Here is a 27,694-nt window from a genome sequence, read left to right as displayed (position 1 = left end):
CTTGAGGTGTGTCACTAAGATAATCTTTTATCACAGAATTCTCCTCCTTATGACTGACTTGTGATCCAACTCCTTAATCAGCATATCCATGCCTCAGTGTCAAATGCTTTCTGAAAGTATAGACACAAACAATCCATAAAAGCATTCCCCATTGTTTACTATAGAGCTCACACTCTCATACAAATGTAAGAGGTTCGTTGCATATGACATCCTTCCCATAAAACCGTGTTGTCTCGGACTTAATTTTTCCTTTGCAGAAAGTCCTTCATTTGCTTTCTGATTGTCCTTTCTGGTACTTCATAGACCACTTTCCCCTCCTTTAATCGTTTATTATCAACATATAATACCAAAAGTTCATCTTTTTTTCAAATATTAGGTCCTCATTATCATCCTACTACATTTCTTATGGCAAGTCCCATGTCTCTTGATCATAAAAGCCATTCCAGTCGTATCATCTTGGACTTATCTATCAATATGACATACATCATCTTTTACTCTAGGAAACTTCTGAAGTGGAAGTTGTAAGAGTCTATAATGTCTGCATTCACAGTGTCATCAATTATATATATATATATATATATATATATATATATATATATATATATATATATATATATATATATATATATATATATAAGTACTTCCTTACATCTTTTCTAACACTTATCTTGATTTCTCCTTCACGCTCCGGTAGTTCCACCAATTCATCTTTCGACGAATTGTTCACTGTCATTATCAAACTGGTTCGGAAGCATGAAGCTTCTAATCATGTTACCCCTTATTATCTTCTCTTCCGTGGTGAGCAAGGTTAAGGCTCCTCACCTCTCACTGTACCTCGGCTCCCTTAATTCTGTAACAGTCTTTGTTGCCCTCCTCTGGGCCTACTGTGGAAGGAAGTTCCGTGTGCTTCTTTAGGTACGTTGACCAAACTAGAGAAGCGTGGTCTAATTCTGGACTGCTTTACAGAGCAAAGAGTTCGATGAATAGTTCCTGAAGTGAGGTTCTAATACTGGTCGTAGGACAGGTTTTTCTCCCTTGCACTTCTCCCATTTTGGGGTTCTGAAGACAGGTTACGTACAGTGACGACTTTCTAAGTCCTTCCTGCACATAGATTCCCTTCAGCACATTTCCTGCTGGACACTGTGCCCTATCCTGATTATCTTGCATTTCTTTGTATTGAATTTTATCCACAATGTATCAAACTAACTTTGGGGGTATGTCTAGGTCCCTTTGTAAGTTGATGCAGTCCTCTCTGCTTCACTCGTGACCTTGGCATCATCTGGAAACATATTCGGGTTCAGTCTAGTCGTTCTGGCAAGTTATTTTTCACAGAAGTGCATCGGTCCTAGGACCTAGCCCCTGTGGCGGTACATCTGTGGCGACCTCAAACCCACGTCGAAAAGGCTCCACTCAATATGCGTCATTTGTTCCCTTCCATCTAAAAGTTCTGCCCCTTTTAGTCCTGCATGTGATAGTATGTCAAAAGCTTCGTGAGAGGTCCAAGACCACACGATCCATGACACCATCCCTCTCGTCTGAACTCACTCTCTCATTGAAATCGAAGAGACGGGCTACAAATGACCTCCCCTTACCTACAACCCCGTTCTGTCTCACTCTAGTAATTAGTTCTTCCTTTGCAAAGATATTCTCCTCCATCTGCTTTCTGATAACCCCATTTCAGTGTTTTATACCCCCGCGAGTGTCGGGAAGATTGATCCGTAATTGTGGTCAATAATATTCCAGTCTACCATCTCAAAGACCAGCTACAAATGTTCCCTTCCAGTCCCTGAGCATAACACCTTCCTCTAGTGACATGATAATATCTCAAACCGGCTGTAAGGTCGATATCTTCACTTGCTCAGCACTTTCGGAAGGTTTTCCTCGGAACCCCGAGCCTTATATGGATGACGGCCCTTTTTTTCCTACCGAGTTTCAGTGGTTTCCAAGACTAATTCCCCCGTCCCATCTCAGTGGTGTTGAGGGCGCTTGTAATGTCCTTCACTGTGAACATGCTTTTGATCTTGATATATATTCAATTCCTCGCATGTTTTTAACACCATCTTCGTCTACGGCTCTCCCTTCTAAACCCCTTAGCCTGATTAGCTGTTCTGGATTGGATACTCTACTTATGACGACTTACCTCCTGTCTTGTCCACGAAGTCTGTTTCAAATCTTCTCGCTTCTGGGCTGGGGTGTGGTTGTCAGTGTGTCGTATTAAGCTGGTGGTGATTCCTACCGAGGGTCAAGGCAGAGGAGTCACCCTAGTCCACCACACGGTAGCCTGGTTGAGGGAATACAGTATATTAACTTCGTAAAACCAGGTCAATATATTTTTCCATAGCTAAAAGTTTTACGACTACTTATAAACCATTCAGAAGTGTTCTTGTTAAACCATTATGTTGTCTGCGTAACAGACATAAAACTAACTTATAATGCGATTCGAGAACTCGAAACAGTTAAATCACCCCTCACAACATGACCATGTGTCACCCACGAGCCGTCCGGGTTCGAATCCTACGCACGGCAGTCTGCCCACAGCCAACCTAGATGTTCATCCTCCCTTTTGGACTGGTCGATGAAAAGGTACTTGCCTTAGGCAGGGTTACATTATCACCTAACCCTGAGACTTGCGCTACACTCAGTACCAGGGTCAGGATGGACTCTTTTGAAGAGGTTTGGAGTTCTTTGACGAAGCTAACCTCAAGCAGGCAAAGTCCAGTAGCACCAATGGATATATATATATATATATATATATATATATATATATATATATATATATATATATATATATATATATATATATAGCAGAAACATCCATTTAAACAAGCGCGCATCAGGATCCAAAGAGAACAGACAATCTAAGACACAATCCAAACTATCTCTTCCGATACCCAGTTACCCTTTCCTCTGTATAAGCTAGGTTACATTGCCGCCATGCCTTATATGCTTCTTAGAACTTTTATATATATCTTTTTTTCGTCTACGAAGCCACTGTTGTTGTTAACATGCAAATCTCATTTATCTGATACTTTCTAAACTTTGTGGTAATTGTGTGCAAGATTTTCAGAATCATTCGTTGAAAATTTACGAGACTGTGGCTTTATGCGATTCTATGATATATATATATATATATATATATATATATATATATATATATATATATATATATATATATATATATATATATATATATATGGACGAAAATCTTTCCGGAGTTGTAAATGTATAGCTATATAATATAATTTCAACATATCATACTTTGAAAAAAATTATCAATTACAATCTTATCAGTACAAAGTAATTCCACTACTGTTCGCGTATCATATGCTTTTGGGTCAAGATAATTAAAAAAAAAAACTCGCCGATCTAATAAGAGAAAAAAAAAAGAATTTATAAAATCAAGAATAACAACTGACCTTTCTCTATTGTGACCGTCACTGGCCAGAGTTTCTCTGTCTTCCCCAAAGGAAACAATTATATATATATATATATATATATATATATATATATATATATATATATATATATATATATATATATATATATTCGAAACGAGTTATCAAACTTTTCAACCATCTTGATCAAGCGGTTTGAGTCCTTTGAACCGTCGCTTCGACCAGTGACCCACACGCTCGTCAAGAGATGCCATAAAACTGTGAAATATCGAGCAAATGAAAGTTTGCCTGGGGTCGTAGGGCGTGCCGGCCAGGCTCCTGCAACTGCAGCTGGTGGCGCTGCTGACGGGACGAAGGTCAGTAAGGCCAATACCCCTACTTGTACCCGCCACACCCTCACCACCCGTACTAAACCATGTACTCCTGTCCTTTGATGAGCTGCGACGAAATGGCGTTTAATATATATCTTTTTTCAGTAAAAATAATAGGCTGTATACAGTACCAGGAATTTAATTTGAAATTATAATTACCGATGCTGGTGCAAGTGTTTTTACAATCTATGATAATCACTGATTTTAATTCGAAATGGATTAATGTAGTGAACCACGATCAGAGATATGAACACCAATGGCATCTGACCCGATCTTGACTGTTATGGTAACTTAGCTTGTATTGAGTACGATGACTTTAGCTAAACATAGAGAACAAGAAGAAAAAAAAATGTCTCATTAAACTCTCGCTGCTCCTGGATTTAAAAACATGCAGTCACCCAACTGTTAAGGTTACAGGGTTCGTATACCGCCACCCTCGCCCGCGCTGTTGGTTCCACGGTTCGCATAATGCCTCCCCCACCCCGCGCTCTTGTTTATCATTATCATTACTACTACTACTACTACTACTAGTAGTAGTAGTAGTAGTGGATCCGATGAGAGGAAGAAGAGGAAAACAAGGCTGGTACACGTGTACAAGTGTTTAGTGCATGTTCTAGGATGCATATGGCTGATTTTCTGGAAATGTGTTTTTGGTGCATTACCTACATACTCTGGCACACTAAGGGGGTGTGTATGTATTCGTGGTGCATCTTTTGTGTTTTGAAAGGAGATTTAGTCAGCAGAGCTAAACATGTTTTCACTACGTACATCAATTGATAACTGTCGCTTCCCTGATTACTTTTGAGGAACGATGTCGAAATCTGAAATTTGTCTGTAATTTATGTCATCATTTCTGTCACGTTTCTGCCATTTTCTTTATGGCCTGCTGCTCTTTTAGTATGAACCGAATGGTTTAATCTTCGGCTGCTTGTGCTGTCTATGCCGTAATCAACGTACATGCATCTCTAATAAGTGACGAATCGTAGACCCTTATTTTGTATCCTATGTAATCCTTACATTTTGTATCTTCTGTAACCAGTAGGTGTGATTTGCAAGCGTGAAACCTCTGGTGAGTGGGTTCGGACAGATATTATCATGGCCTCGAGCAGGTGTGCATTTCTGGTTCTCTGAAAGATGCAACAGTCTTCACAAACTGGTCTGGGTCGCCTTTCCTAGCGCAGATCCCCTGTTGATATGATCCATGATTATCAGACCTTTTCATATCATAATGCCACCCCAGGATCCCGCAGCACTTCTTGTGCGCTGCTTTTGTGACCTGCTGTGGTGGCGACATTGCTGGGGGTTTATTTTTCCTAGAGCCACTATCATAAGTGTGTTAATGTTTGCTCTTATCATCCCGTCCTTGAAGATTCCATCCCGGTTGCTTCTGAGTGTACGAAGTGGATATATTCAGAGAGTAAGTTGTTCGAGACTATTTTTTTTTTTCTCTCTAAAGTGGCGTCAGAGGCATAGATGATGTTCGTTCTAATGACACCATCTGAGCAATGTCGAATACCTGGCCTGCCCCTCGCTACACACACCTGGCCTGCCCCTTGCTACACACAACTGGCCTGCCCCTTGCTACCCACAACTGGCCTGCCCCTCCCTTCACACACCTGGCCTGCCCCTCGCTACACACAACTGGCCTGCCCCTCGCTACACACACCAGGCCTGCCCCTCGCTACACGCAACTGACCTGCCCCTCGCTACACACAACTGGCTTGCCCCTCTCTACACACAACTGGCCTGCCCCTCGCTACACACACCTGGCCTTCCCCTCGCTACACACAACTGGCCTGCCCCTCGCTACGCACAACTGGCCTGCCCCTCGCTACACACACCTGGCCTGTCCCTCGCTACACACAACTGGCCTGCCCCTCGCTACACGCAACTGGCCTGCCCCTCGCTACACACATCTGGCCTGCCCCTCGCTACACACACCTGGCCTTCCCCTCGCTACACACACTTGGCACGCCCCTCGCCATGCACACCGGCCAAGTTGTGCCACAAGACAACTGGTAAATGACACCTTAATTGCATGGCGTCACCAAACATTAATTCTATTAGCTTTTTCCGGCCGACCTTGAACTAAGATCATTTTGAGGGTCAGGCCAATGAGGACATCTGCACATAGCTTCATTTTTACTACATCTTTACTACACCATTATCTTCACCCCGCACTCACCTTCACTCCACCCTCATCATCACTATTGTTACACATTCTCTTCACTTCCCCTTCACCTTCACTCATATTATTACAACACCCTTAACTTCACAATAACCTTAATACCATATCTAAGTCACTCTTTCTTACTACGCCCTCATCTTCACTATGCTCTTCACCACTACCCTCTCTTCTTCAACGTTACTCTGATCTTCATCTAACTACTTTTGGTTGAAGGCCAGCCAGCAGATAGCTTTCAACATACCTTACATCAGTTTGTGTTCTCTATACTTTTTTTCCCCCCACTATACCCTCATCTTCACTTCTGAGACCACCACTACACCCGTATAAATACTATTACCTTCACTAACTCAGATTCAAGGCTAGCCATTATACTTCATTACACCCCCTCTTCTTCACCACTACTCCCTCGATACCACTGACCTTTGACCGTATCAAGTGAAAGGTCAACTTTTTCGACACACACACACACACGCACAAGTACCATTATTGACATACAGATAGATGTGCTCTTTCATAACAAAGCAGAAACTGATCCTCTACAAGACAACTTTAGTAGAGTCAAGCAACAGAAACAAGATTCGAAACCTGAAATCATAACTATTACTCAAGGGGATGGATGACTAGGCAGCGAATTTAACAATTGGTATCACATTACCAATGTTCCATTTAACACAAATGTTTCGAAATTATATCCAGTCTCGTAATATCTGAAGAGAAACTCATGGATACGTTTAGAAAGTTACAATGTACTAAACTCGAGGGAATGATACTGTACCGTATATATGAACGATGTTTTGTTATATTGTTTGGTCGCTTACACGCAAAGTGGACTGATTTACATCAGCAGATCATTAACAAAGTTATCGATCATAATAAAATCAAATGCTTGTTAGCGATCAAGTTAAGGACAGCATGTTGTTTTAAAGACAATTGGTCTTATTTCTTTTAAATACTCAATCATCATTTCTTGCGGTTAAGAGGTAGCGCCAGGAACAGACAGCACGAAAATCTGCATTCACCCACATCCATTCTCTATCTGTATTGTGCAATGCACATACACCCACACAAAGTCATAATATGGAGGCTATTCCTCGATAAAGAAAAGAGTTTGCATATAAATCTATTATACTCATGTTATTAGTAGTATTTTCTGAGCGCGAACTGATATTATGATGCTAAAATGACAGAAAAATCCCTAACTTTCCGAAAATCACAAGTTACTCCAAACTTTGACCTGAAGAAACATTAATATGTGGAGCGCGTTTCACCAATGAAACAAGTCAAATCATGGAATGCATACGCGAAAGTTCGTCTATCATGCTAACACCTGTGTCTCAAATTACTTTAAATCATACGCAAAATCATCTAATCAGTTATTACTTACAGACTATACCCCCATACGAAGCAAGGCTGAATGACCCTGTTAACACAGCGATTTTAGCCCACCCGGAACACAACAACCAATAACACGTCGTCGCTGTAATGAACGACCAGAGTGGTCGTAATTGGCGATGGGTCCTGATGTCGTGTACACACACACACACACACACACACAGGTGCCAGCCAAGAGCCAGCCGTCTTGCTCAAGGGGTTAAAGTTCTCCACAACAAGTGAGGTCAAACGCAAGAAGGGGGGAGGGAGGAGGGAGGGGAAGAAGGGGGGATGGTGCTCTGCGAGCTGGTCCCGTCACGATAACCACAAGGTCAACAACATAACATGATGTGGCCAAGCCTCCTGAGTCAGAGTCTGTCGCTGACCGCCTCCGACAAACCATCACGGATGGCCGAGGTTGGCTGCCATGTACGGTACTTGAGATGGCAATGACCTGTACTACAAGACAGCCTCGCCTCAAACGAACGCCAATTTCATCCAGGTCAATCATTTAAGAAAACAGAGAGAGAGAGAGAGAGAGAGAGAGAGAGAGAGAGAGAGAGAGAGAGAGAGAGAGAGAGAGAGAGAGAGAGAGAGAGCAAAAGTATGTGTGATCTCTTAAGGATCTGGGGGAAAAAACTCTTTTATAATGGGACAGGTCATACTTGTGCGGGGAATAAAGTAAACATCATAGTTCCAAAGCTAACGTAGAGGCGTATGGAAAGAAATGGATGTTTCAACGGCGCCCACCAATGAGTTTCAAGCTGGCACCCATCGATTATATAACACATAGGTCTACCTCAAGAGTCTTTAAAACATTTGAAAGCCATTTAAAGTCATAAATCATAACTAACAACCCTAAGAATCTTTGGCAGCGCCAAACCAGTTGGATGAGACCTAATCAGAAACACACGCTGCAGCTGGAAAAACAAACAAACAAACAAAAAGGATTTATATATATATATATATATATATATATATATATATATATATATATATATATATATATATATATTCTAGCAACCTATTAGTCTAATTACGAATACCAACGAGTCAACTGGTATTTTAAGACTACAGGAGAAGCGGTTGTCATCTCAAGTGGCAGCTCCGTGAGCGGAGGCAGGCAGGCGAGGCTGGCTGCCGAGGCCCTGTAGGTCGACGTGAGGCAAGAGTAGAACGAGCTGGCTCGAGGGTCAATATTTCAAACTAAGAGAGAGAGAAAAAAATGATCATATGTTACAAGTTTAGAAAGGTCTGCCGACGCCTTAACTTGCCTAGTGTGTGGTCATTTCTCATGAAAAAAAAAAAAAATGTAATGGTCTATAGTGGTGATTGATGATTGAAAGGTGTGTATAATGATGTGTGTCTGGTGTACATAAATGATAGCGTTTACGATTGAGCATTCATAATATGAGAGAGAGAGAGAGAGAGAGAGAGAGAGAGAGAGAGAGAGAGAGAGAGAGAGAGAGAGAGAGAGAGAGAGAGAGAGAGAATTGCGATCAGACCTTAGAATATCATCGAATTAATGTGTGTTTGAGTGTGTGTGTGTAAGTGAGGGGGAGGATAGATGAGCGCAAAGGTGAGAATATCAAACTTGACAATACAAAAAGGAGAAAAGGGGAAAAAAAATTAAGCGAGAGTGCGACCAGTGACCTAAACACTACCTTTCTCCTCTGGTCGAAGCAGCTTGGTTCGCGCCTTTCATGTCACCTTTTTGCCCATCTATTTTTTTTTTTTTTTTCGGCGCAGGAAGTGCTGACGCGTCATGTCTCCTGATGACCGTATTGTGTTGCAGTCCTTCTGTAGGAACTGCTTGGATGACAGGTGCCTCGTTAGCGCTCCGGCAGTGTATGGGATTTTTATGGGCTTTTGGAGGGAAGAGGTCAAAAGCGAAACTGTTCATCACAAAATGTTTGTCCACGATAACTTCTAATCACTTCTATTGACAGTAATCACTTCTCACCTCACCTAATCCATGGGTTGTTAAAATAGCTGAATACATGACAGTAATTCATACCAGAAATAATGACCTCTGGTGAAATAGAAGTCTCTTATCATTCCTATGTTTGTGGATCAACATGCAGCCGGCCGTCGGGTTACTTATCCAGCCGACGGTCGAGCATCTGATCCAAACAAGATGTGAAGGCAAGCGACTGGTGGGTGGAAACGAGGCTACCGTGAACAGGGAACCAGGTGGAGTTAGCCATTGTCTTGCTGACTCAGTCCATGAAATACGACCACCAAAAACCCGTTTATAATGAGTTAGGTTATCCACACCTCCCGTCCGGTCCGTTGCCGTGATGCAACGAACTGGGTTCTTGTCCAAAGTCATTTGTCCTATAATCGAATGCAGGCTCACAAACACCCACGGTAATACAATTTCATAACCAGGCTCATAAACACTCACGGTAATAGCATTTCATAACCAGGCTCACTAACAATCACGGTAATAGAATTTCAGAATCAGATATTTAATTGCAGCTGATAATTAAACATAATTCTTAAAATCCATCCTCGGCGAATCCAGTCCTGGTTGGGGTAGTCAGTGCAGGACGTAAACTCCTCACAAATACCAACAAGGTTGCACTCGGACTGGGTAGTGACCTCGTCCTCCACACAGATGACCCCGTGACCCTGACCTACGAACGGGAAGGCACGGGTGGGCAAGTTTATACGAAGGTCTGGCTACTAAAACCTAGTTTGCTCAACACCAATCTTGGTCGACTTTGCTGCGAACATATGCCGAAGATGACAGCGATGAGAACTGGAACATTTCGCTCGATTATATTACCATTATATATATATATATATATATTTATATATATATATATATATAATATACATATATATGCATACGCAGACATATACATATATATGCATACGCAGACATATACATATATATGCATACGCAGACATATACATATATATGCATACGCAGACATATACATATATATGCATACGCAGACATATACATATATATGCATACGCAGACATATACATATATATGCATACGCAGACATATACATATATATGCATACGCAGACATATACATATATATGCATACGCAGACATATACATATATATGCATACGCAGACATATACATATATATGCATACGCAGACATATACATATATATGCATACGCAGACATATACATATATATGCATACGCAGACATATACATATATATGCATACGCAGACATATACATATATATGCATACGCAGACATATACATATATATGCATACGCAGACATATACATATATATGCATACGCAGACATATACATATATATGCATACGCAGACATATACATATATATGCATACGCAGACATATACATATATATGCATACGCAGACATATACATATATATGCATACGCAGACATATACATATATATGCATACGCAGACATATACATATATATGCATACGCAGACATATACATATATATGCATACGCAGACATATACATATATATGCATACGCAGACATATACATATATATGCATACGCAGACATATACATATATATGCATACGCAGACATATACATATATATGCATACGCAGACATATACATATATATGCATACGCAGACATATACATATATATGCATACGCAGACATATACATATATATGCATACGCAGACATATACATATATATGCATACGCAGACATATACATATATATGCATACGCAGACATATACATATATATGCATACGCAGACATATACATATATATGCATACGCAGACATATACATATATATGCATACGCAGACATATACATATATATGCATACGCAGACATATACATATATATGCATACGCAGACATATACATATATATGCATACGCAGACATATACATATATATGCATACGCAGACATATACATATATATGCATACGCAGACATATACATATATATGCATACGCAGACATATACATATATATGCATACGCAGACATATACATATATATGCATACGCAGACATATACATATATATGCATACGCAGACATATACATATATATGCATACGCAGACATATACATATATATGCATACGCAGACATATACATATATATGCATACGCAGACATATACATATATATGCATACGCAGACATATACATATATATGCATACGCAGACATATACATATATATGCATACGCAGACATATACATATATATGCATACGCAGACATATACATATATATGCATACGCAGACATATACATATATATGCATACGCAGACATATACATATATATGCATACGCAGACATATACATATATATGCATACGCAGACATATACATATATATGCATACGCAGACATATACATATATATGCATACGCAGACATATACATATATATGCATACGCAGACATATACATATATATGCATACGCAGACATATACATATATATGCATACGCAGACATATACATATATATGCATACGCAGACATATACATATATATGCATACGCAGACATATACATATATATGCATACGCAGACATATACATATATATGCATACGCAGACATATACATATATATGCATACGCAGACATATACATATATATGCATACGCAGACATATACATATATATGCATACGCAGACATATACATATATATGCATACGCAGACATATACATATATATGCATACGCAGACATATACATATATATGCATACGCAGACATATACATATATATGCATACGCAGACATATACATATATATGCATACGCAGACATATACATATATATGCATACGCAGACATATACATATATATGCATACGCAGACATATACATATATATGCATACGCAGACATATACATATATATGCATACGCAGACATATACATATATATGCATACGCAGACATATACATATATATGCATACGCAGACATATACATATATATGCATACGCAGACATATACATATATATGCATACGCAGACATATACATATATATACATACACTGACATATACATATATACACATGCACATAATTCATACTTGCTGCCTTTATTCATTCCCGTCGCCACCCCGCCACACGACATGACAACCACCTCCCACGCATGCTTGCGAGGTAGTGCTAGGAGAAGACAACAAAGGTCGCATTTGTTCACAATCAGTCTCTAGCTGTCATGTATAATGCACCAAAACCACAGCTACCTTTCTACATCCAGGCTCCACAAAACTTTCCATAGTTTACCCCAGATGCTTCACATGCCCTGGTTCAATCCATTGACAGCACGTTGACCCTTGTATACCACATCGTTCCAATTCACTCTATTCCTAGCACGCCTTTCAATCTCCTGCATGTTCAGGCCCCGATTACTCAAAATCTTTTTCACTCCATCCTTTCATCTCCAATCTGGTCTCCCACTTCTCCTTCCCTCCACCTCTGACACATATACCCTCTTGGTCAATCTTTCCTCACTCATTCTCTACATGTGACCAAACCTTTCCAAAACACCCTCTTCTGCTCTCTCAACCACACTCTTTTTATTACCACATATCTCTCTTACCCTTTCATTACTTACTCGATCAAACCATCTCACACCACATATTGTCCTCAAACATTCCAGTTCCAACACATCCACCCTCCTCCACACAACTCTATCTATAGCCCACACCTCGCAACCATATATCATTGTTGGAGCCACTATTCCTTCAAACATGCCCATTTTTGTTTCCAAGATAATGTTCTCACCCTCCACACATCTTTCAACGCTCCTGGAACTTTCGCCCCCTTCCCCACCCTGTGACTCCCTTCCACTTCCATGGTACCATTCGCTACCAAATTCACTCACAGATATCTAAAACACTTCACTTCCTCCAGTTTTTCTCCATTCAAACTTACCTCCCACATGACTTGTCTCTCCACAATACTGTACCTAATAACCTTGCTCTTATTCACATTTACTCTCAGCTTTCTTCTTTCACACACTTTACTAAACTCAGTCACCAGCTTCTGCAGTTTCTCACCCGAATCAGCCACCAGTGCTGTATCATCAGTGAACAACAACTGACTCACTTCCCAAGCCCTCTCATCCACAACAGATTGCATACTTGCCCCTCTCTCCAAAACTCTTGCATTCACCTCCCTAACAACCTCATCCATAAACAAATTAAACAACCATGGAGACATCACACACCCCTGCCGCAAACTGACATTCACTGAGAATCAATCACTTTCTTCTCCTCCTACTTGTACACATGCCTTACATCCTCTAGCCTTACATCCACTGCTTCTAGCAACTTGCGTCCCACACTATATATTTTTCATACCTTCCACAGAGCATCTCTATCAACTCTATCATATGCCTTCTCCAGATCCATAATGCTACTTACAAATCCATTTGTTTTTCTAAGTATTTCTCTCAAACATTCATCAAAGCAAACACCTAATCCACATCCTCTACCACTTCTGAAATAATAATAATAATAATAATAATAATAATAATAATAATAATAATAATAATAATAATACCTTATATACTCGTTTGCTATATCCATCCTTTGCAAAATAACATCAGGAACAAATGACAGAGTATTTGAGGAAAAATCCTCTACTGGCTTGTTTTTTGTTTTTCCTTATGGTATCAAAACAGGAGGGAAAGATATCCAGTCCCTCTCTTAAATGTCTTTTACAACATAGAGATACATGGGTATTAATTTTTTCTCCCCTAACTCCAAGGTTAATTACTACTACTACTACCAATAATAATAATAAATAATAATAATAGTAATAATAATAATAATATAATAATAATAATAATAATAATAATAATAATAATAATAATAAGTTAATAAGTTAATAATAATAATAATAATAATAATAATAATAATAATAATGCAGCAGCAATGTTTTCATTGTACCTAACTGCTTCTCAAGCATTTGTGAGATAAAGTCAAGAACATAGATTTCATTTGCACACATCCTTGCTTTAGCTGTCATGTACATTGAAGCCACAACTAAGCCCTATTGACTACTCCACCATTAACTTAACCATTTCATATGCCTTGATTCAGCCCAGTGACAGCCTGTCAACTCAATTACTACGTTAACCAAATCACTCTATCCCATGCATGTACTTTGCCCTCCTGAATGTTTGGAGTCCAACATTCCAGTCCTCTTCATTCTATCCTTTCTCTCCCTCAATCACCCCCTTCACCTTGCTCTCTCCATCTCACACATAGGGCCTCCTATTCATAATTTCTTCACTTATTCTTTGTTTAATCCACTCTTTCCCTAAAACTCAATCCATATATGACCAACTAATTTCACAGCACATATTGTCCTCAGGCATCTCATTTCCAGCACATTCACTATTTTTCTGTCTTTTGCATTCCAGGCCCAATACTCATAATGACACACGACCACTAGGACTAACATGCCTTGATATATTCCCATTTGACCCTTACCAAAACTGATTTCTCTTTCCACACACTCCTAAATGCACCAAAGACTGTCATCCCTTCCCAATCATCACTCACATTCAGCCCATTAACCTATAGTACTTGAAATATCCACATCCTCCAGTTCCATCCCATGTGAACTTAGTCTCACACCATCCTGTCTCAACCTCCTGCTGCATCTTACTGTCATACTTATGCTCCTATCTACTCTTTAACTTTCTCCTTTCACATTCTCCCAACCTTGCCATCAGCTTCTTGATTTTTCTGGAGTATTTCATCAGTTTTACTGGCAAACTTAACCTAAGTCACATCTCATACCCTACCATCCTAACCCATCCACAGCATACCATAGACCTACCCCTTGCTCCAACACCATCCCATCCACAACAGAAATAAGCTCCACAGTGGCAGAACATCCTCAATGCAGGACCTCCCTCACCCGGAACCACTCATCCTCATCCCTTTCAACTATAATGCATGCCTTAAACTTCCATAAAACTCCTCAATGCTCAGAGTAACTTTCCATTTACCTCAAATGTTAGTGTTGTAATACCTTCCAAAAAGCATCCATCTTTCCTGACATATTCTTTTCACCGTATCAATACAAATCCTGAGCAAACACTTGGTCCGCACCACCACTCTGGAAGCCACAATTCCTTCCCGGTAAAATATTCTATCCATACCACCACCCTGTTCATCATCCTCTCACACATCTTACTAGATATACTAAACAAACTTATTCCTCTGTAATTTCTTTGTCCCTTACCTTTATACAGAGATACCATACATGCATTCTGCTCATCCTCAGACACTACACCTTGAGCCATACAAATGGCAAACTCCCTAAGTAACCAATCAACAACACTGATGTCATGTCTAGAGAAACTCAACTAAACCTCTGTTCACTCCTGCTGCGTTGCCTCACTTGTTTGTAAACCTTTCACTACCTTCTCTTAACCATACCATTTGTCATGACTCATTCTATGTGCCACTTTGCCCTATACACACTATGTCTATCTTCCTGTCATTTAACACATTCAGCAGGTCTTTCAAAATACTGATTTTTCTTTCCTTCACATCTTTGCCTGTTAATATTTCCCCACCCACTCTTCTCAGTGAAACATAAGTTTGTTCTCTTGTTTTCCTCACACTATGTATCTTCTTCAAAAACAATTTCATATTCTCTTTGTTCATCAATACTCTCTCACCACATCTTTCATCAGCCCTTATACCTTTCTCTTGACCTCATACTGCGTTCTCCTGTACTCAGTCCAATCACTTGCACTTCTTCCTTGCACATAACCTCCTCATTTCATCACACACTGACGTTTCTCATTCATCCACATCCCACCTTCAACATGCCACACATTTCACCTACACTGCTTTTCTGAATATGTTCCACTTCCCTAATTTTCAGTTACTGTAGTCCTATAGTCCTGTAGTCCTTCAGTCAATTTCACTTGTTATCTCTGAACACAGACAAATTTTCCAGGCTTGTTATATTTGCCATCATTTTCACACTTACGTCAGTACCTCTTAAATAATAATAATAACAATAAAAATAAGTCATAATAATAATAATAAAAATGAAACGTTTGAGGACATGGTGTGAGGTGGTTTGATTAAGTAATGTGAGGATAAAGAGATGTGTGGTAATGAAAAGAATGCGGCTGACAGAGCAGGTGTGTTGAAATGGTTTAGACATATGGAGAGAATGAGTCAGGAAAGGTTGACATAAGATATATGGGATGGGGAGGAAAGTAAATGCAAGGGTCTTGGAGAGAGGAGCAGGTCTAAAGTTAGTCAAGGTTGGCACATGGGGGGTCAGTTATTGTTTGCTGACGATGGCACTGGTGGCAGATTTAAGCATGAAGTGAAACTGTAGAAGCTGGTTTCTGAGTCTGGAAGTGTATATGAAACAAAAAAGTTGAGAGTAAATGCAAATAAAAGCAGGGTTATTAAGTTTAGCAGTGCAGAAAGATGGGTTATTTGGGATGAGTTTAAACACAGTAAACTTGGAGGAATGAAATGTTTTACATCACTAGGAGTGGACATGGCAGTGAATGGAACCATGGAAGCTGAAGTGAATAAGAAGAAGGGGAATGGGTTAAAGGTCCTGAATGCACTGGAAAATGTGTTGAAAGAGAGATCACGGTCTGGGAGAGTGAAGATAATCATATTTGAAGGTATGGTCACTCCAACAGTGATGCATGGATGAGAGGTAGGGTCTCTTGATGAGAATGTATGAAAGAGGATGATATGATGGAAATGAAATGCTTGGGGCAGTATATGCACTGAGGAGAGTTGATTTGGAAAGAAATGATTGGTAAGGGAGAGGTAAGGTAATAAGAAGATAGGGCTGAGATGATTTGGACATATGGAAAGAATGTGTGAAGAAAGCCTTACAAAGAGGGTATATGTATCAGAAGTGAATGACGCAATAAAAGAGAGACTGAATTGAGATAGAAGGATGGCGTGATAAAGGTTTTGAGTGCTGGAGCCTGAACATGCATGAGGATGTAAGGCATGCATGAGTGAGTGGATTGGAGTAATGTGGTATACGGGTGATGATGTGCTGTCATTGGACTTAACCAGAACATATGAAGTGGTCTAGGGAAACCATGGAAAGGTCTGTGAGACCTGGTTGTGGATAGGGGGCTGTGGTTTCAGTGAATGACACACATCAGCTAAAGGTTGGATGAGCACAAATGAGGCCATTTCTTCCTCTGTTCCTCATGCATTATTGATAATAATAATTCTCTATCATATCCTACTGCTTCTCTCATCACTGGATTACTTTTATGCCCAATTGCCTTTCCGGCATCAGCAGGGTAGCATCAGAAATAAACGAGTGACTGTCTTTTTGACACCAACCAGGGAGGTACTGTATTACCTCCCTGGTAATGCAGTAGTATTACCAGGGAGTAATGACAGCAATGCACTGATCCAATACCACAGTGGCTGCCAAATTCCCCTCCTTGCAGTCTCTCCTTTCTGCCTTACATAGTTGTAGAATCACTGTAACACTCCACAGATACAAACTTCATCTCTCACATAACAATGAACTGCATGTAATTAACACGATTCTTTATCCAAACTAACATGAATTTCCTTTGCCTCTTGGGAGAGTAGAGTGAGAACACTATCCATGTATCTCTATGTAGTAAGAGGTGACCAACAGGGATAAAGGAAGCTTAACATAATTTAGCACTGCTATTACATACAGGTCGTCAGGATAAACCAAACACTGTCCATAATGATGCTTTACAATGGTTGGTTCCTTGAGCTAACTGACTCTTACAAGGACTTTTGGAATTTCATTCATTACTTGCTTGATGACAGAAAAAACTCTGAATTACATTTGCAAATATAGGGTTCATGCTTCCTATCCACATCCAGGCCCCACATACACACACACACACACACACACACATATACATTTTTTTTCACAAATATTTGCCATTCCCCACACTAGCGAGGTTTCTTTTTCTTTCATACTATTCGCCATTTCCCGCATTAGCGAGGTAGCGTTAAGAACAGAGGACTGGGCCTTTGAGGGATTATCCTCACTTGGCCCCCTTCTCTGTTCCTTCTTTTGGAAAATTAAAAAAAAAAAAAAAAAAATGAGAGGGGAGGATTTCCAGCCACCCGCTCCCTTCCCTTTTAGTCGCCTTCTACGACATGCAGGGAATACGTGGGAAGTGTTCTTTCTCCCCTATCCCCAGGGATAGCGAGGTAGTATTAAGAATACAGGAACAAGCCTTAGAGGGGAAAATCCTCACTTGGCCCCATTTTCTATTCCTTCTTTTGCAAAAGTAAAAACTGGAGGGTAGGATTTCCAGCCCTCCACGCCCTTTCTTTCCTATCCCCAGAGATTGGGGAAGAGCAGTGTGGTTTCAGAAGTGGTAAAGGATGTGTCAATCAGGTGTTTACTTTGAAGAATGTATGTGAGAAATAGAAAAACAGATGGATTTGTATGTAGCATTTATGGATCTGAAAAAGACATATGATAGGGTTAATAGAGATGCTTTGTGGAAGGTTTTAAGAGTATATGGTGAGGGAGTTAAGCTGCTAGAAGCAGTGAAAAGTTCTTGCCATGGATGCAAGGCATGTGTACGAGTAGGAAGAAAGGAAAGTAATTGGTTCCCAGTGAATGTCAGTTTGCGGCAAGAGTTTTGGAGAGCAGCAAGTATGCAGTCTCTTGTGGATTAAAGGGCTTGGAAAGTGAGTCAGTTGTTGTTCGCTGATGATACAGTGCTGGTGGCTGATTCGAGGGAGAAACTGCAGAGGTTGGTGACTGAGTTTGGCAGTGAGTGAAAGGAGAAAGTTGAGAGTAAATGTGAATAAGAGCAAGGTTATTAGGTTAAGTAAGGTTGAGTGACAAGTTATTTGGGAGGTAAGTTTGAATGGAGAAAAACTGGAGGATGTGAAGTGTTTGAGATATCTGAGAGTGGATTTAGCAGTGGATGGAAGTGGAAGTAAGTCACAGGTTGGAGGAGGGGCGAAGGTTCTGGGAGCATTGAAGAATGTGTGGAAGGTGAGAATATTCTCTCGGAAAGCAAAAATTGGTATGTTTGAAGGAACAGTAGTTCCAACAATATTATATAGTTGCGAGGCATGAGCTATAGATAGGGTTGTGCAGAGGAGGGTGGATGTATTGGAAATGAAATGTTTGAGGACAATTTGTGGTGTGAGGTGGTATGATTAAGTAATGAAAGGGTAAGAGGGATGTGTGGATATAAAACAAGAGTGGTTGAGAGAGCAGAAGAGGGTGTGTTGAAATGGTTTGGTACATGGAGAGAATGAGGAGGAAAGATTGACAAAGAAGATGTATGTGTCAGAGGTGGAGGAACAAGAAGCCGGAGACCAAACTGGAGGTGGAAGGAGGGAGTGAAAAAGATTTTGAGCAATCAGGGCCCGAACTTACAGGAGGGTGAAAGGTGTGCAAGGAACAGAGTGAATTGGAATGATGTGGTATTGAACGACGGTATGTGAAGTGTACGGAGTAAACCATATATCCTCTTTGTCAACCTCTCCTCAATCATTCTCTCCAAGTGACCAAACCTTTTCAAAACACCCTCTTTTGCTCTCTCATCCACACTCTTTTTATTACCACATATCTCTCTTGCCCTTTCATTACTTACTCAATCAAACCATCTCACACCACATATTGTCCTCAAACATTTAATTTCCAACACATCCATCCTCTTCCGCACAACTCTATCTATAGCCTAAGCCTCACAACCATATAAAATTGTCGGAACCACTATTCCTTCAAACGTATCTATTTTTGCTCTCCGGGATAATGTTCTCGCCTTCCACACATTCTTCAACACTCCCAGAACCTTCACCCCCTCCCCAACCCCGTGACTCACTTCCGCTTCCATGGTTCCATCCGCCACTAAATCCACTCCAAGATATCTAAAACACTTCACTTTCTCTAGTTTTTCTCCATTCCAATCAACTTGTCCCTCAATCCTACTGAACCTAATAACCTTGCTCTTATTCATTTACTCTCAGCTCTCTTCTTTCACACACTTTACCAAGCTCAGTCACCAACTTCTGCAGTTTCTCACCTGAATCAGCCACCAGCGCTGCATCATCAGCGAACAACAACTGACTCACTTCCCATGCCCTCTCATCCATAACAGATTGCACACTTGCCCCTCTCTCCTAAACTTTCGCATTCACCTCCCTAACAACCTCATCCATAAACAAATGAAACAACCATGGAGACATCACGCACCCCTGCCATAAACTGACATTAACTGGGAACCAATCACTTTCCTCTCTTCCAACTCGTACACATGCCTTACATCCTTGATAAAATATTTCACTGCTTCTAGCAACTTACCTCCCACACCATATACTCTTAATACCTTCCACACAGCATCTCTATCAACTCTTATCATATGCCTTCTCTAGATCCATAAATGCTACATACAAATCCATCTGTTTTTTAAGTATTTCTCACATCCATTCTTCAAAGCAAACATCTGATCCACACATCCTCTACCACTTCTGAAACCACACTGCTCTTCCCCAGTCTGATGCTCTGTACATGCCTTTACCCTCTCAATCAATACCCTCTCGTATAATTTCCCAGGAATACTCGACAAACTTATACTTCTATTATATGAACACTCACCTTTATCCCCTTTGCCTTTGTACAATGGCACTATGTATGCATTTTGCCAATCTTCAGGCACTTTACCATGAACCATACATACACTGAATATCCTTACCAATCAATCAAAAACATATACATACACAGACATATACATATATACACATGTACATATCCATACTTACTGCCTTCATCCATTCATCCATGTACGTGTGTGTGTGTGTGTGTGTGAGATGTCATACTCCCTAGGCAAACATGAATTGCACTTTCCTGTCTACACTCTGAATATCAATCACCCCTATGACACTACAAACACAGTTTCAACATATCTTAAGACCCCATACATGACCATTGTGCATCTACCACAATGGAGATGAAGAACACTTACAACTCATTTACCCTGCAGTCTCCCCATTCAGATGCACAGACAACACCACTACACAATATGACCTATGGACCTGCTCTGTAGATGTGGCCATCTTCTTAAGTGGTGTAGGAATCTCATAAAGGGAACTCCTGAGGCAGAAAGTCAGTAAACTGTGAGCTGGTAGTTATTTTTGCATGCTTTTACCAAGAACAAAACCATACTGGCCTTCATCTATTAGTTTGTTCTTAAGAAGATGCTCCATATGCATTTCTTTTCTACTCAAATTCTTCAGCTATATGTGAAGCTGACTGGTCTATATTGTTTAGACAGTAAACTGGATAAGGCCACACCCTTGAGTATTGGAGCCATGTATCCCATTTCATGTATATCTGCTATATTAGGATGAGGTAGGGTGTCTGAGGGGTGAATCAGTTGCTCTTCATGGATGACACAGCTTTGTTGGCAGACTTGTGAAAAACTGCAGAAGCTGGTGTCTGGGGTTGGGAGTGTATGTGAAAGAGTTGAGAGGTAATGTGAATAAATGCAAGGTTATGAGATTTAGCATAGGGGCAAGACTAGTTATTAGTGTGCGTTTGAATGGATAGAGCCTGGAGAAGAAATGTCTCAGAATCCTGGAAGTGGTCATGGCACAGGAATGAATTATGTGGGCTGAAGTGAACCACAGGGTGAGTGAGGCAGCAATGGTCCTAGGTACAATGAGGATTGAGTGGAAAGAGAAGTCATTATCTATAGGGGATATGATGGGTATGGGTATGTTTAATGGTAAGATAGTCCAGATGGTGTTGTATGTGTACAAGTAGTGGGACCTAAATGCAAAAGAAAGGAAATGGGTGGATGTGTTGGAAATTAAAAGCCTGAGGACAATATGTGATGTGAGCATAGCACGACTGAGAGAGATGAACAGAGAGTACTGAAATGGTTTGGACATATGGAAAGGATGAAAGAAGAGAGACTGACTAAGAGGATATATAACGCTTTGCATTACTGGAGCCTAAACATACAGGAAGGTGAGAGGCAACTGGAACAATATGGTATAGTGAGGGTTATATGATGTCTACAGGCTTAATGAAGGCATATGATGCACTTAGGGGAAACTATGGAAAGGTCTGTGGGATTTTCCAGTCATTACATATGACATGTAATGTTGTCTGTTGTTGGCACTACCTTGCTAATGCTGGATACAGTGAACAAGTATGGTAGAAGATATATATGTACACAACACTTGTGTTACTGGACTATGCCTATAAGTGGTCACACTGCACATATGAATTCAAGTTTGGTGAGGCTGTATCACTGATCAAGCTGTATCACTGATCAAGGGCCTTCTTGCCTCAAAAGGAGTCCACCATGCTCTGTTCCTCTAGCAATGCAGCCTCCATGTTGCAAGAGCCTCATACTGAGGTAATGAGGTTGTATGATGGTAATAATGATATGTAACTTTTAGTATTTACTACAGACAAATCACAGAAAAACTTCTGTTTGTGAAATACATGTTCTCAGGACTAACATTACCAAACAAGTGTATCCTAGGTACCAGTACCACAACTATATCCAAAGTGACCTCTTTCTTGTCTTGCATGAAAAGATTGAGAACATAGTCATGACTGATCCATTGAAAAAACTTATTTTTCTTTATGAAAAAAATCACATATGATGATACTCATAATTTTTCATGAAATTCGCATCTTAATTTTCAGGTTGAAGAAAATCATCAGAATTCAACATTACAGAATGAACCAAAACAACAGGAAACAATGGGGTTAAAGGAAGGTGTAAACTCCAGCAGAGGAAACACAACAGAGTCAGGGCTCAAAGGCACAAACGCTGATGAAACTCTCAAACAACCTGCATCAGGTAATGGAACCTCTGTGGTGTTCCAACTTCAACCTGCACTTCCCAAGGAAATCAAGTCTACAGAAAACAGTAGGTTGACTGATTCACCCACAGTTAATATAACCAAGGCAGAACTAGGATTCAACTCAACTTCTAAACAAGCTGGTCTCACTTCTCCCACTCCTGATGTTATCTTTCAGACACTGCCAGTTGTGGTGGAGATACTGAATCATACCCTTGGCAGTATCACACAGCAAACTCAGAAACACGGGTCCAGTAATTTAGCAGTCGGGCTGGCTAAAATTACCTCTGTTGTAACAAACAAAGAACAACAGGAATCTGGTGCTCTTCTCCAAACGTTGACTGAAACCACACCAGTTTCTTCAGATTCCACTTCATCTGTTACCCATGCAGGCTTTGCTTCTAAGGATGAAAGCAGCAGACTAAACATTGTGCCTACACATGATACAGCAATCAAAACAAAAACTGCAAGTAAATCAAGTGGGCTGTTACAAAATGATGAAACTCTATCATCTGTTCTGCAAGAACAAACAGGCAGTGCTGTGGTCAGCACAAGTTCACAGCTGCAAACAGAAGTTCAGTCTGACCTGCAAGTAGTCCCATCTACCACAGAGCAAACACTTGGACAGGATACTGTGACACAAAGTAAAACAGCAGTGTCAGGATCAAACACAGGAACACAAGAATTTACAGAAACTGTAACAGTACAAACACTCTCTACAGGAGAAACAGCAGAAACAGGAAAATCAAAAGTTGCTGCAATGGCTGACACATTAGCTACAGGAAAAACAGCAGCAGCTACATCAGGAAAAGATGCAGCACCTGTAACAACAGTAGTAACATCAAATACAGGAACAGGAGAAGTAGCACCAGTATCAGCAACAGACACAGCAACAGGAGAATTAACAGAAACTGCAACAATAAATACACTAGCTAAAAGAACAGGAACAGCAGCAGGAGTATCAGAAATAAACACAGAAACAGAATTAGCTGGAGCTGGAGCAACGTTATCAGCAGATGTAAGAGCTGTAATTACTGAAGAAACAGTGACTACTGAAGCAACAGAAGAATCTGCTCTATCTGGAACAGATACAGCATCTGTAGCAACAGAAGGAACGCAGGTAACAGTAACATCAGACGCAGCAACTGTGTCAGAGACAGATGGAGCAGCCATAACAGCTACTGAAACAGTGGCCACTGGAACGGTGGAAGGAGCAGTCGAGTCAGGGGCAAAAGTATCAGAGACTGCTGGAACAGAAGAAGCAGCAGCTGTGTCACGGATAGGTGAAACAGCTGTAGTAATTGAAGAGACAGTGACTACTGGAACTGCAGAAGCAGCTGAGTCACAGACAAATGGAGCAGCTTTAATAACTGACGAAACAGGAACTGCTGGGACAGCAGAAGAGGCAGCTGAGTCAGGGACAGATGGAGCAGCTGTTATAAATGAAGAAACAGTAACTGCTGGAACAGCAGAAGAGGCAGCTGAATCACGGACAGATGCAGCAGCTGTAACATCTGAAGCAACAGGAAGTGGAACAGCACAAGAAGGTGGTGAATCAGGGACAGATGTAGCAACTACTGTAACTGAAGAAACAGTAACTGCTGGAACAGCAGAAGCAAGTGAGTCAGGAACAGGTGTAACCATTGAGTCAGGGACAGATGAAGCAGCTGTAATAACAGAAGAAACAGGAACTACAACAGTACAAGAAGGAGCTGAGTCAGGGACAGATGTAGCAACTGCTATAACTGAAGAAACAGTAACTGCTGGAACAGCAGAAGCAAGTGAGTCAGGAACAGGTGTAACCAATGAGTCAGGGACAGATGGAGCAGCTGTAATAACAGAAGAAACAGGAACTAGAACAGTACAAGAAGGAGCTGAGTCAGGGACAAATGTAGCAACTACTATAACTGAAGAAACAGTAACTGCTGGAACAGCAGAAGCAAGTGAGTCAGGAACAGGTGTAACCATTGAGTCAGGGACAGAGGGAGCAGCTGTAATAACAGAAGAAACAGGAACTACAACAGTACAAGAAGGAGCTGAGTCAGGGACAGATGTAGCAACTACTATAACTGAAGAAACAGTAACTGCTGGAACAGCAGAAGCAAGTGAGTCAGGAACAGGTGTAACCATTGAGTCAGGGACAGATGGAGCAGCTGTAATAACAGAAGAAACAGGAACTACAACAGTACAAGAAGGAGCTGAGTCAGGGACAGATGTAGCAACTACTACAACTGAAGAAAAAGTAACTGCTGGAACAGCAGAAGCAAGTGAGTCAGGAACAGGTGTAACCATTGAGTCAGGGACAGATGAAGCAGCTGTAATAACAGAAGAAACAGGAACTACAACAGTACAAGAAGGAGCTGAGTCAGGGACAGATGTAGCAACTACTACAACTGATGAAACAGTAACTGCTGGAACAGCAGAAGCAAGTGGGTCAGGAACAGGTGTAACCATTGAGTCAAGGACAGATGGAGCAGCTGTAATAACAGAAGAAACAGGAACTGGAACAGTACAAGAAGGAGGTGAGTCAGGGACAGATGTAGCAGCTACTGTAAATGAAGAAACAGTAACTGCTGGAACAGCACAAGAAGCAGCTCAGTCAGGTACAGATGCAGCAACAGTAACAAATGAAGAAACAGTAACTACTGGAACAGCCGATGCAGCAGCCGAGTCAGGAACAAACACAGCAACAGGAGAAATAACAGAGATTGTAGCTGGAAAAGATACACAGGCTACTGAAACAGAGGAGGCAGGTGCCAAATCAGGAACTGATGCAGTTACTACAGGTTCAGCTACAGAAACAACAGAAGCAGCTTCTGAGATAGCAACAGCCACAAAAGCAAGAGTAACAACAGCAGAAACACAAGCAACAACAACAAAAGTAGCAGATGTGTCAGGGAAAGATGTATCTGCTGGAGCAACAGCAGGAACTTTAGTTACGGAATCAGCAGCATCAGGAATAAGCCCTGCAACCATAACAACAGGAACAGACACTGCAACTGCAACAAAAATAGACTCTACAACAACGGAACTGTCAGGCACAGGCACAACAACAGAAGAATTAGCAGCTGTAACAACAATAAAAACACAAGATACAGGAACAGCATCAGCAGCAACAACAGTAACTAAAGGAACAGCTGATGCAGTGTCTGAGGTACACACAGCAACAGGAGAATTAACATCTGTAATGCAAGATGGTTCTACCCATACGCTGACTCAAACTGTACATAGCACACCAGAATCTAGTGGTAAGTCTGACCCTACAGGTGTTGTACGCAGTGAAGATTCCCAAGCACAAAGAGTAATTCTGGGATCAACTAAATCAACTGTGGCACCATCTGGTCAATCAAGCATACAGACAGTACCCAGTGTACAAATACCAACTTCTACATCATCCAGAGGAAGTTCTACCCTGACAGCATCAGACACAGCAGTTTCGAATATAAACAGGGGAAATTCAAGAAGTTTTGCGGGCTCCAGGAGACGCTTTCCAACAAGGTTCTCTTCTTCGGCCACATCATCACCCAAGCAGTCCTCAAATACTCAGCATGGGGTTGTGTCACTCGTTACTCGCTCAGGGTCAGTCATATATATACCTTCAAGTGAAGTAGACCGAAGCATAGCTCTTGGGCTTGGCTCTCCTGTGAATACCCCAAATTTGGCTTTTACGTTCAGTGATAGGTCTCCTACTGCAGGCTAAAAAAAATATTAAAATAAACTGTACAGAAAACTTCTGCATCCTTGAAACTGAGAAGCAACATGAAGAGAGAAACCCTACAATCAATGGCTCTTACAATATGAGCATTACAGTTATTAGTACTTCATCTTCGAAATGAACAATGTATCTAGGGAATATTTGTGGCAAAACTTACCATAATCATAACTATGTCTTAATATCTTTCACTATATCTGTACGGGGTTTCCCCATAAAATTCTGTATGAACTACTTTATAATATCTACAGAATGTTACATGTCCAGTTTTGGTTTTCGTTACTTGATATTTTGTATTTGTATTATTTATCAAGAAGACAAACAATGAAATACTAGTGAAACCAATTCAATACAGACTTTTCTTAATACACCCAAGAAATGCATGCACCTCATAATTTTGCCCAGAATGGCAGCAATCAACACTGCTGGCCTTTTGCCACCCTCTTACATATATTATCATCCATTCTTCCATCTTCACAATGAGTGGTCCCTACTGAAGTGATAATCTACAATCTCTTCAAGGTAAAAATCAGAAAGCAATTATCATAGTGAATCATTTGTCATGCTTGATAGCCATTTTCCATGTTAACAAGGTAGTGCCATGAATAAATGAAGAAAGCCCATACCAACTCGCATCCATTCTCTAGCTATCATATGTAATGCACCAAACCCACAGCTCCCTAGCCACAACCAAGCCCCAAATACCTTTCCATGGCTTACCCAGAATGCTTCATAAGTCCTGGTCAGTCTACTGACAGTATGCTGATCCCTGCATACCACACATTCCAATTCACTCTACCTTGTGCATGCCTTTCGTCCCCTTGCATGTTCAGGTCCTGATGACTTGAAATCTTTTTCACTCCATCCTTCCATCCCC

The 27,694-nt window shown here is 40.7% G+C and overlaps 1 protein-coding gene across 1 annotated transcript; it reads left to right on the top strand.

The window, feature by feature from the left end:
• Positions 1–22,673: 22,673 nt before the first annotated feature.
• On the top strand, positions 22,674–27,167 carry LOC139746263 (uncharacterized). Its single transcript, XM_071657300.1, has one exon. The coding sequence runs from the start codon at positions 23,005–23,007 to the stop codon at positions 26,803–26,805; it is 3,801 nt and encodes a 1,266-aa protein (XP_071513401.1). The 5' UTR covers positions 22,674–23,004; the 3' UTR covers positions 26,806–27,167.
• The last annotated feature ends 527 nt before the right edge of the window (positions 27,168–27,694 follow it).

This window comes from Panulirus ornatus, chromosome 64 (genome assembly GCF_036320965.1).
Source record: "Panulirus ornatus isolate Po-2019 chromosome 64, ASM3632096v1, whole genome shotgun sequence".
NCBI classification, from domain to species: Eukaryota; Metazoa; Arthropoda; class Malacostraca; order Decapoda; family Palinuridae; genus Panulirus; species Panulirus ornatus.
Note: the sequence above shows the minus strand (reverse complement) of the source record. Positions and strands in the feature narration are given on the sequence as shown.